This window comes from Macrobrachium rosenbergii, chromosome 59, assembly GCF_040412425.1.
Source record: "Macrobrachium rosenbergii isolate ZJJX-2024 chromosome 59, ASM4041242v1, whole genome shotgun sequence".
In the NCBI taxonomy this organism is placed as follows: Eukaryota; Metazoa; Arthropoda; class Malacostraca; order Decapoda; family Palaemonidae; genus Macrobrachium; species Macrobrachium rosenbergii.
Genome location: NC_089799.1, coordinates 30,313,529 through 30,326,379, shown reverse-complemented (window position 1 = coordinate 30,326,379; position 12,851 = coordinate 30,313,529). Strand labels below are relative to the sequence as shown.

Sequence of the window (12,851 nt, the reverse complement as noted above, 5' to 3'; positions counted from 1 at the left end):
ACCCAACCTTTGCGTTGCTGATTTATCACCCAGCAAGCCTCTCAAAAACCGAGGCTGAAACATGTATTTCAGAGTTGCAACAATTCGATCCACAAAAGTAATTCTACGGTCATTGTGTTTCGTGTTTCACTTAGCATCGATTGATTTTATTGCTCCTTATAAATTTAGAATCTATGCGTCACTTTTTTACCATATAATTTTGGTGATAAAATACGACAATTATATAAGTGAGAGTTTAGCAATTAAGTCCCAATCCTGAAAACCCTGCGTAGCGTCCAAAATATCAGGCCAAGGTACTTTCATCCTACATACTTATACAGGGTATGTATACTGTGTGTGTGTGTATATATATATATATATATATATATATATATATATATATACCATACAAAAATGGGAAAAAAGCACGTTAAAAGAAGAAGAAGATATATATATAAAATTAAAAAATTTTGAGAAATTTGAGAGGTGCGGAAAAGGCCGCGTTTGGTTATCGTGACCTATAAAAAAAAGCAGATGAAAGAAGTGACAGATACAGCTTTTAGGTTGCCGAGGATGCATGGTATAAAAGGTAATTTGTTGAGAACGATTTAAAGGTTTTGTGATCAAAGCGAAGGGTACATCGGAATATGCAGACGGGGAACTTATTGGTCTGGTACAAAAGTGGGTCTGAGATAAGTATGCGTTATGCATCCTTGGTATTTGATGTCCTTACGGATGAAATAATGCGAAAGGCTAGGGAAAGGACATTAGACCAAATATGTGAAATTGTTCGATACGCAGATCGGACGTGGAGTGTGGGATGGCTGCTTCATGTTATAGTGTGGATAATGAAGAGAAACTCCAGAGACGTGTGAAAGAGTTAGAAAGTGTTGGTATGAGGAGACAGTGAGCGTGAGTATGATGAGGAGACAGTGAGCGTGAGTATGAACAATGCTGCGAATGAAATGGAAGCCTGGAAGAAGTAGCAATGGAGTAATAGCGGATGGTGAAAAAATATGGCTGATTCTCACAGGTATTTAGAAGTAAATGTAACAGAATGGGATTGGTTGAGAGAATAGTTGTGACACAAAATACATTATCAAAAAAGGTAAACGGGTAAAAAAAAAAAAAAAGTTTATGGAAACCAAAGTTGGAAAGCATAATCTGTTTCTTGAGGCAACTGTACTTTATGGAAATGAAGTGGAGAAGTTGAATGCAATTAAAGAAAGAAGGTTCAACTTGATAAGATGACTTGCTTGAGTAGTATATTTGGAAGAGAACTGACTAAAAGGTTGAGAAAGGCAGCGATGCAAAGAGGTCGTAAAACGGGTAATGCAAGGTGGGAAGATAGGTAAGAATTAATTTCAGACGATTTGGTCATGAGGAGAGAATAGAGGTCGACAGGTTGGGGAAAAGAGTTTACAAAAGTGTTGGGAGGAAGGAGGAGAGGAAGAAGGATGGTGTAGAAGAGGAAGTGGAAGGGAAGGTGTTAATATAAAGGAAGCTCAGGAATGCGCGCAAGCTACAGGTGAATGGAAACTTGTGTGTAGGAGACTGACTCTCTGCTTATGGGAAAATTGGCAGTTCATCCGCTCATACATGACTCAGCAGTTAAAGGATGAGGCTTATTTCCTCTAGTTTTTCTCTTTAGAATTATATATATGTTTGTGTGTGTTATACCAGTTTCGCAATAGCTGGCCTTTCGGTCGGCGAAGTGGAGCAAGTTGGGGCTGGTCAGTTCTTTGGTGGATGACAGTAAAAGCTAAATACTGTCAGAACATAAGAGGCCCACAATCTTTGACAACAGTGGTGTGGGACTTGTAACCCCACCCAATATTTCTAGCTTAGGAATGAACGGGTAACACCTGGAACTATCCCACCTAAGGGGCAATGGTATATATAAACATATATGTGTGTGTGTGTTTACGCATATAAATGTGTGCATGTGCGCTTGCGTATGTATTAGATAGCGACATACTGTTCATTTTAGTAGATATGATCATTGCAGTAATAATTTCTTTTTATATCATCGATTAGAAAGGTTCTTTACATAATCTACAACGCTTAGAATTTCGGAATAGGAATTTAGGTATATTACTGAAAGCTTGTCCAATATCATATTTCCGGTTTACGTATATAACAGAGAGAGAGAGAGAGAGAGAGAGAGAGAGAGAGAGAGAGAGAGAGAGAGAGAGAGAGAGAGAGCACTGCACGGTCTTTGAATAATAAATATCACTCCCTAGTAAAAAACCCAGAGTGGAAAATAGTACAACTAATGTCCTCACGAATTAAGTGTGCAGTCCGTGCGAGGGGAAAAAGGTCCAGTGACAAACATAATTACGGGAAAAATGTTCCATCGACCGATGCCATCAACGAACGCAACCAGATCCTACACACCCCTTCCCTCGCCTTCTTTCTACTCTTCTTATTGATCAGAGCTTGACTCCAGCCTTGCTTCTTCTCGGATTTGTCTATTTTTCTTTTCCCTTGATAGTCTAAACGATTTTCATCAGTCTTTGTCTATCATAAAATTTAATGTTGACTTCCACGTCGAGTTATTTTATTCGGTATTATATCATAATGTAAAAAGAACACGTTTCTTGGTGTCTTGCCGCCAAATAAAGTGGCAATAGTTGTTTTTTATTGAGGCAATTTTGACCTCACGTATATTCGGTGAGGCGATGCCACACAAATACAGACATGCTCGACTTTGGTTTGTCTCCAACACAGGACAAGAAACACGGCCATTCGTAACAAACTTCAAAGGCGAGACCTCAACAGAACAGAAGCTTGCTTGTGTGACGCCACCTTAAGTCGACCACGACTTTAGTAAGATGACAAATCCCGAGAATTACCATCTTACGAGGGTGGGCTCTCAAAGCCCACATGTTCGACATCGGCCGACATGGCCTAAACGTCGATAGTTTCTTTCATATTAGCTGTTAGAGAAGGAAAATATAAAACTATTCTTTCATTCTGGATCTCCATACAACCAAGTGAGGAGAACTTTTGAGAGATACAATAACTATGAAAAGAGTAGTGTACAAAGGAATACTTGAAGGAAGAGAGAGAGAGAGAGAGAGAGAGAGAGAGAGAGAGAGAGAGAGAGAGAGAGAGAGAGAGAGAGAGAGAGAGTAATGATTCTATGTATATGAGGAAAGGACAGGGGCCATATGACAGTGAGAATGTGAATGAGTTAAAAATGTACATCGCATTCTAATGAGCAAGGCAGTGAAATATGAGACAAGCGTTTCTGAGTCGGTTTTAGCATATTTTGCTGATGTCATTAAGAGCAAAGCCAGAAAAAAATTAACTTCTTTGCCCTTAAATTCACCATTTTTTATTTCAATGTAATTTCGTCATTCTTTTTCTTACGAATTTCCGTTTGCGAGCAGTCTACTCCTTTGAGGCTTCCCTGGCAAACATGGCCTTCTGGGTTGTTCCATAAGACTGAAGGTATATTTTGGAAAATAAATAACACGATTTTGACATACGGTCATGGAAGTTGGATAGTCGTGATGTTTGGTAACTAATTCGAGATAGTGTTAAGACTGAAATATAGTGCCTTCTCATCCTGCAGTACAGCTTTGAAGCAAGTTAACTGCTATTGGCAGCGTAGACCGCCTTTGCTACAAAATCTTGACAAGTCAACGATGCCTCTGCAGAAGCATTTGACTTGAACCAAGATTCTACACTCTGAGGCAAAATGATAACGATTATACTTGACATAGAAACTCCAAAAACAAGACTTCGAGGGCGATAACATCAATATTAATTCATTAAGTGCTCAAGAACTTAACAGCCGGTAAATGGATTTCATTTAAGGAGGATCCATCATTTAACCCGAGTAAAGTGTGATGAATGAATTCACAATATACAGGGTAAAGTTTACCTGATTCGTCAGAATTACCGCGTTTTAAGTGGAGAAATATAATTTGCAGCCTTCCAGGACTTTACGCTGAATGCCAGGACTCTTAACGTAATGGATTGACTGCTCCAGTGATGTGCAACTTATATATTCGGAATTGTTCCCAGTACCGTTGAGACAAGTGAATGCCCTTAACCAGCAAAATCCTCTCTCCAGCCATCTCCAACAAACGGACATAAGGAGGTATTCTATCTAGAGTGACGACAAACAAAATAGGGCAAGGACCTATCAGTAAAATCCTCTTTCTGTATAGTGGAAATACAGTTAAGGAGGTTACGCGGGTGAGCGACCTCCGTATGCGCTCAATACTCTGCTTCGAGGACCTCATTTTATGGCTGAATAGACGTTGCTTTATGTCCACTTCCTTTCAAATTCAGAGAAAAATATTTTCCTGCTATATCGTGAATAGTTCAAAGCTTGCTTCATCGCACGTCGTATCTTATATGTCGGGAGCTATTAATCTAACATCATTCCCAAAATATTCCATACTCTTGATATAACAACCCGGATTTATCTGATGGAATTGCCAAAACACAGTACAGTAATCATGCAACGAAACTTTGCAGTTAGTTAGAAGGGATTTTACACAGAGTTAATATAAAACGGAAAGGGACAAAACCGTAAGTGATTAAGAGAGGAAGAAAAATCACAGAACAAAAGGTTGTCCGCGAAATGAAACGATAAAATAAGCGTTTGCTTTGGGAAAGAGAACGAAAATAAAGTAGAAAATAAACATTTTGGAAAAAAAATATAGAAAGGAAAAATAGAACGGGAGTAACAAGGCCGCGAAACTAAAACAATAACTGAAATAGAGCATCAAAAGATTGCAGTGGAAAAGAAAACGGAAGAGGACGGTGTATCAGCGATCGAAATTGCAGGGAAAACTGAAGAATAAAACTGCTTCGTGAGCTAAATCAATTACTGCATAAAAGGATGAAAGGGTTAGTGCAAACAAAAGAGTAGAAAGAATGATGAAAAGATGAAGATTGCAATATTTACAACATGGCAATAACTGGTTAAAACAAACTATAAATATCTGGTCTTTTTCAAGACACCGAACTGGAAAAGATTTTAGGATAATAGATCGATAATGGAATAAAAAAAAAAACACTTAAATAAGCAAATAAATAATCGTCATGGAAATCTGTGTGTTTTTAAGTATGAAATAATGCACAAGAAAGTATAAAAATGGGAAGATGTAAACTAATATTTACAAAATAATAACAAGAGAGAGAATTGACACACCAAGAAAAGTAATATTTGAAATTATTCGAAAACAAGATTACAGAGAGAGAGAGAGAGAGAGAGAGAGAGAGAGAGAGAGAGAGAGATGGGGAGGGTGAGGGGATGGAGGGAAAGAGAGTCATTACAGCAAGAACTGCGAGAATGAAGGTAAATCATAAAAGAAAAAAGTTTAAAGAAATGTGGTTGACAGCGGCAGAGGGGAAATGCCTTTGCCTACTCATATAATCCATATTATCGATCCAGCCGAGTCCCTAACGAACCCTTTCCCAATTCCTTTTCTAGGTCTTGAATGTAGTTGCTACAACGCCAGCGCACAAAAACCAGTAACTCAACCAATCCTGGTTTTCAAAGACCATTTCAGCGGTCACAATGAATGGTTAATGGGTATTCCCCGTTCTTCTCATTTCCGCTGTACGACAGTCTCTCCCATCTCCCTCGGCCAAGCAACGGGCTCCGTAGTGTCCAACCCAAGCTGAGATTTAAGCTATGTAAGGGCTCTTAGATTTTAGTAATCTGAGAGTGCGGTGAAGCAGAGGAAGTGGCCCGGTCGAGAAAGTTCAGCAAAGAAATGAACTAAATACATTAATGACCCCCTAATACTTATCATTTACTGCCTTACTTAATCATTTAGATGTTTTGGTGTTCCTGCAATGATTGTTTAGTGACCACTAACTAGTACGGCCAAACTTTCTACGCAATAAATAAAGAATAGAATATTTTCCTTAACTTTCCATTCCTTTGCTGTCCGGCAGTAAAATAGGATTTTTTTTAACGATCAGTGTACTTTTTGCGAGTCCAGACTTGGCAAAAGGAACGAGAGAAATGGATAATTAAGAAAACGATCATCTGTGACTAAAATGTCAATAATTTTAACTCTCTTCCATCATCTTGTATATAACTGCATTTTTAAGAAGCATTATAATCATTATGATCTCGGATAACCATAAAACTTCAATGACATTTAGATTGGGAAATATAATAATAACACTCTGAGAGAGTAATCAAAATAATGCAATAGAAATCAGTATCTGCTTTGTTACTGATGTCGAAAAAGTGTTCACCAATTATTTTATTATTATAAATGAGTTATCAACAGCACTTGAAAACTCTAAAAAAAAAAATAATGACATGTTTACGCCATCACTCCGCATAAAAAAAAAAACAAAGCTAAATGTCAAATCAATAGAGAAACGCTAAATATTGAGTCAATATCCGGGTCAAATTTCACAGCAGGCAAAAGTATACATGACTTATATTAGGTATCCAGAGACATTATTGCTCATAGAGGGTTCGATCGAAGCCCTTCGATTCCAGGACCAATTATGCTTACCTGTCCGCGATGGAACCCCAAAATGGGGCAGCGATGAACTCGACGAAAGGCCTGATACCAATGAGGATACCCGTTTGGGAGGGATTCATGCCCATTTGTTTGAAGTAAACGGCCATTAGCGGGAACAGGGATCCGAAGGCAGAGAAGAAGAAGAAGTAAAAAGTCTTGGCGATCAAGAGCTCTTGGTTGACATTATTGCAGAACATGTCCAAAATGTCAGATCGCCCACGAATTTTGTGGGTGGATTCCTTCGGCTCTGGGTAGGCATTGGGATCCACTTCTCCTTGAGCTTCTGGATCCACGTAGGGCCTTGCCCCTGGAGCAAGTGGTCGAGCACTCTGGGTTTGATCGGGACCGGGGCCTTGATCAGACCCTATGTAAAACTGGCCTTGCCCCTGGGATTGCTGTTGCTCCATGCTGTATCCCCCCTGATAGTTGTCGTTCCTTACTGAATCCATTTTTATGTTCTGAATGGACTTCGGCTAGTACGACGCTATAGGCAGACGACCAGATCACAGAGTGAAGTAGGTGATCTCTCTCGGCTCAATCACAACAAAGGGAGAGGATTATCTCACTAAAGGCACCTGAAAGTCAAACATGGAACGCACTTCAACACCAGTGACAGCAGGAGCGAGTGATTTATACGGCCGATGAAACGTTGATAATTGCAACAAAATCGAATGAAAAAAATGAGTGGTAAACCGTCACACACACAGAGAGTCGGTCGATACCAGATCTTAGAGAGTGAGAGAGGGTGACGGTTGGTGGGTGTTTTGAAAAAAAAAAAATGGTTCTGGAGAAAAAGCCAGGTCGCACGTGACACCCGCTTTCAAGCCCTGGCTACTACATTATTCAGTTTTGTATGCGGTCAACCATAGACTACTCCGTTATAATAAAGAATCGTGTTTTAATCACGGCGAAATACAGAGCCTTTCCACGAACGAGTGGCGTCCTCTCCTCTCTCCGCTGGCTAAAACTCTCGCTCGTCACTATCGGAGAATACAGCTGTTATAGCGCAAGCGCACTGTTACGCTTATCTTGATAATCACTAGAATATGAAATGCACTTCATTCGACTATTTTAGAGCCGTAGATAAGCATATTAACACAGCATGCAATCCATGACATCACGAAAGTACACGGGGGGACAGGAGTAACAAGAAAAATGCTGTGAGCTCTGGCAACGAGCGACGAGAATCAATAGACGAGGTGAAACCCAGTCTTGACACTCCTGGTCACGTGCAGTACGGGCGACTTTCCTTTCCCGCTGCGGGGAAGCAATTTACACTCTTGCAAGTTATTCCATCAATGGAAACAAAACTGATGCACACACATACGGAGAACAAACTGGGACACGCCATTCGCGTGAAATTCGATAAAGCACTTTTGTATGCAATTGGAATATTCTATATTTTCTGACCGTTTAGTTAGTGTACGCTGTTCCATATTCCTTTTCTTTTGGTGGAAATCGAACTTTTAGGATTCCAGCACTACATTCATGCCCTATTCTAGAATTACATATTTTCTCAAAATAAATCTGTATAATATCATAAAATAATCATAACAATTGAATCTCCATATAAAATCAAAACCCAGCCAAATTGTTGCGAACAAAAATTCCAAGCACAGAAAATCTCTCAGTCGCTCCTTACACACACACACACACACACACACACACACACACACACACACACACACACACACATATATATATATATATATATATATATATATATATATATATATATATATATATATATATACACGCACATATATGTGTTTATGTTATCATGTATATACATGGGGTGTGTGTTCTATGCATCAATATAGGATTTTTTTTTTACTTTTCTCTCTCTATTCATATGATGTGACGACTTTTTTGGCCTTATTCATAGAGATAATGAATAAAGGAGTCCAGAGTAAGCTAAACAATTCTCAAGCTCGCAGTTTGAAACAAGATCAGAGGAAGCCTTAAAAATAAATGATTCCAGTGGCCATAATTTTTTACATCTCTGTGAAACAGCGGAGTCTATCGTCTTCGAACACTGTGAATAGGCAGAATCAAGAAGGAGAGAGAGAGAGAAATATGATCTTTCGAATTCTGAATATAACCAGATTTCAAAATGGAAACTACGTTACTAACCACAAGACTTTATTTAGGATGTAACAGGGATACAACGCTGTAACTATCGTATTTGAGAGTACTCAAAAGTATAAACGAGTTCTTTCTGACGATGGGGAACATTGCAACAGAACAAGTCAGTGGAGTCTCCACAGTTCTCTTAGCATCTTAGAGGCAAAAAACAAAGGTTTTTTTTAACATGGGAACAACTCACAGAGAAATGAAAAAGAAAATTACCTCTATACGTTGAATTCTATGACGAGCCGTTTGCCTAACTACTTTCACTTTGGTTTTACGTACAGCCCTCCACAAGGATGATTCCCTCTCTGACGTGCTCTTGTACGTCTTCAAAATAAGGTGCTTCTTATATTTTATAATTGTCTTTTAGTGTTTTCTCGTCAGTATCGTAGCTGCTGCAGAATAGGAGAGGCTTTAGTTCTTTTTTGAATTTACTTTCTTTTTGTATTATCTTCACTTCAGGCGGTATTTCGCTCTATAGTCTTGGTGCGCAGTGTAGGCTACAGATGCTCTCTCGCCTGATTTACAATTTGTTCTAGGTTCAAATAGCCTATATGCTTCACTTGCATGTCTAATTACAATATTCATTTCAGGTCTAAAGAAGCTTAAGCAGTTTCTCAGATATGTTGGTTCACCATTTTAGTGCTTTAAAGGCTGTAAGAAGTATTTTATATTGTATTCTAGCTTTTACTGGGAGCCAGTGTAGCTCAATGAGTGTTGGGGTTATTCTATCACGGGAACGTAGTCCTTTTATTAACCTGGCGGCTCTATTTCGTACTCCTTGCAGTTTTCTTAGTAGGTAGGTAGAGAGACCGTAGTATACTCGTATAACGTTGCAGTGGACAAGCCTCGAAAATATTTGGTTGCAAATTACTGTTTTCAGAGTATCTTCGTTTAGATATTTTCTAATAAATGCAATGTTTCTAATATGATAGTTACAGGTTTTTGTAATATGCAATATATTGTTCTTCATCGACAATTTATCGTCAATAAATACTCCTATGTTCCTCATTGCTGCTACAATATTTATCGTTGACGAACCAATAGTTATTCTTTTTTGAAGTGTTCATATTTTCGTAGCGCACGGTAAGGTCCAAATAGCATACACTCAGTTTTTTCTTCATTAAATTTCAATTTCTTCGCCTACATCTATTTTTTTATATCTTTCATTGTTGCATTAATTTTACTAATGGCGTCTTCTACCGTTTCAACAGGAAAATAGAAATGAGTATCATCAGCATACGTTTATACCTAACCTTGTGCTTATTTAGAATTCTAGATGGTTCAGGTGTGTAAATACCAAATAACAGTGGACCCAGAACGCTGTCTTGGAGCACTCCTTTTGTTAGGCCTTTCTTTTCTGATTTCACATTTGATATAATCACTATAACCTTCCTGTTTTCTAGGTAGCTTTTGTACCATTTGTGTACATCATCTTCGATGCCTACTGTTCTCAGGTCTTCAAGCAGCAGATTGTAATCAACTGTGTCAAATGCTGCACTTAGGTCAAGCATAACCAGATGCCACATTTTCCATTTGCTATAATTTTTACCATATCATTTATAATTGCGCACAATGTAGTCTCTGTTGAGTGTTTTTTTTTTTCCTGTACACTGACTGATCATCAGGTATAATGTTGAGTTGTTTCAAGTGTTTCCACGTTTGTTTGTGAACTTCCGTTTTTATAAGTTTTGATAAGTACGATAGATTCGATATTGGTCTATAAAAGCTTAGATTCTCTTTATACCCTTTTCCTTTATAGGCCGGCTTATGCAAGCAAGCTTCTCGCTATTTGGGAAAGATACCTGTGTTAGACTCATTTTGACAATATCAAAATATAGCTCCCGCAACTAATCAAAGTTTTTTGCCTCTTTTAAATCACTTTTGAGAAACGGGTCATTTTCATAGTTGGTATTCTCTGATTTTCTCATCGTTTTTTCAAAGTCATTCATGTTCAGTTCTTTAAACTTACCGAATTTGCTATTTCTCACTGTGATCACTGGGAGATCAGGAGGGACCTCCTTATCTAAGCTATGACAGGTTCTTTCAATTTTTCCTTCAAAGTAGGTCACAAAGTTATCGGCCAAGCTTTTGCAGTCACTAGTTACATCAGGTAGAACTTTTTCTTCCTTGAGTCCCAATATTCCGGCTAAACTCTCATGGATTTTGGGGGGGATTTTTCTCTACACTAAACATTTTATTGCAATATATTTTCTCGGTTTTCATAATCAAGTCGTTGTACTGATTTCTGGCTGTTTTATACAGTGACCATTTTTCACTACTTGATTCTTTCGATCTTTTCCATAGATCTTCCATTTTTCTTTTCTTTTTCTTAGCTTCACGTAATTCACTGTTAAACCATTTAGCATTTTCTTTAACTATTATTTGCCTTGTTACTTCTGAATATTTATCGTTGTAGCTTGACGCTGATATACTTTTGCTATAGACTGTACAGCAGCTTATACATACTTGGTCGCCTGTCAGAATTCCTCAAATTACACCTGCACTCCTGGCTTGTTTCTCTTATTTTCTTTATGCTCTCACAGGGGCGTCATTTGGGGGTGCTGGAGGGGGCAACTGCCCCCCCAAGACTCAAGTTGCCCCCCCCTCACACCCCCAAACCCCAAGAAGTAACAGCAGCGGGTTTTCCATTATTCCTACCGAAATTCAAATGTGTCACCACATTAAGTTATATCTATCTATCTATCTATCTATCTATCTATCTATCTATCTATCTATCTATCTATCTATCTGTCACACACAATGTTTGTTTGTCTGCCTATTTTGCTGAAATACCTTGCTTATGTGGCTTCAAAAAGCACATAAAATAGCTCAAAATCAAAAAAACCCCAGCTGGTTAGGCTCGCTTCGCTCGCCAAACCATCTTTGCCCCTCCCCCCCCAACAAAAATCTGGAATGACGCCCCTGTGCTCTCACAATAAACTCATCATCTTTAAAGTTGGTTTTGTTTCTGTAAGTGATAGTTTTTTCAGTGTATAGCCTTTCCAGATATTTATACTAAATGTAACTAGTATGTCACTAAATGTAATTTGTATGTCATTCACAATCTCGTTGTTTTTGTGTTCCACTAGGACAATGGTATGGTTCAATAATTTACGAGGGCGTGGCTTTCAAGTAACCTAATAAATTCTTTGACATATTTGTCATCGTTATCATCCAGATGTAGGCTGAAGTCACCACAAATCAATATATTTTTGTTATCAGCTAACAAGTCGAGGAAGTCACTGAATTCGTCTGGGAACGATCTCTTCCTTGTGCCTGGTGGTTTATAGACTGTTAAGATTTGTATGTGTGTGTTTATGTGTGTACTTTTGGTGTTGATGTATACAAATGTACTGAACGCATTTTGGTTCATTATAGACACTTTGTATACTTTTTTGACAAAGATTCCCACTCCACCGCCGTTTTTGTTTTCTCTCGGTACATGGTAAAAGTTGAGACCCTGGCGTCATTTCTTTTATTTTAGAATAATCATTTGCATTATTGCTTAGCCAAGTCTCCGTTAGCATGCATATATCTAGATTTTGATCAATTATAAGATTTCTAATAGTGTTAGTTTTATTTCCTACGAGCTGTATGTTTATAAAATTGCATAGAAGATTATTAGCCAAAGCCATGATCCATATTATTTTTACTTTTGACACATATTCTTTATATATATTTAGCACTTATTGCCATCATATGTTTTATGTTTAGTATCACTATGGCCTTTCTTTACACAATTTTTACACTTTAAAGTGATTCTAGCACATACATTTGATTTGTGATTTTCACCGCATCTAGGGCAAACTTGGTCATTTCTACCGCTTGTTGCGCTATGACCAAATTCCTGGCATTTATAGCATTGATAGGGCATGTAACAGTTGTATACTTTGCGACGGCTATACAGTGTACACAATTTGTCACTTCTATCATAGATAGCCTTTCGTATTTGTGGTGTGCATTTGATGATATAGTGCTTATATTTGTCATCTTTGGCTTTCATTTCCTTTACAATTTTCAGGTCGTCATTTTCAGAAATGAGATTACCTATCGATGGATTTTTCTATACAAATAAGTGTCGATCTCTTGTTGTTTCAACCCGTTCAAATGGCGCCGTTATTTTACTCATAATTTGCCTCTTTTAATTTTCTGCTGCGCTCTCTTCGTTTGTAGGATCTATAGCCAAACTACGCATAAGGGATCAAACGAAATTTCACGAGATTCAGG

At 38.1% G+C, this 12,851-nt stretch overlaps 1 protein-coding gene across 4 annotated transcripts in view; it reads right to left on the bottom strand.

Annotated features, from left to right (window-relative positions):
- jef (major facilitator superfamily domain-containing protein 6 jef) overlaps positions 1-7,660 on the bottom strand; it is an 89,150-nt gene extending 81,490 nt beyond the window's left edge. For 2 of the 4 annotated variants that reach the window (XM_067102432.1, XM_067102434.1), the window contains exon 1: positions 6,483-7,485. In XM_067102432.1, the coding sequence (XP_066958533.1) occupies positions 6,483-6,940 (458 nt within the window). In that variant the 5' untranslated portion in view covers positions 6,941-7,485. Of the gene's footprint in view, positions 1-6,482 lie in introns of all 4 variants that reach the window. The other 2 variants (XM_067102431.1, XM_067102433.1) reach the window with 2 other exon arrangements.
- Positions 7,661-12,851: the final 5,191 nt, after the last annotated feature.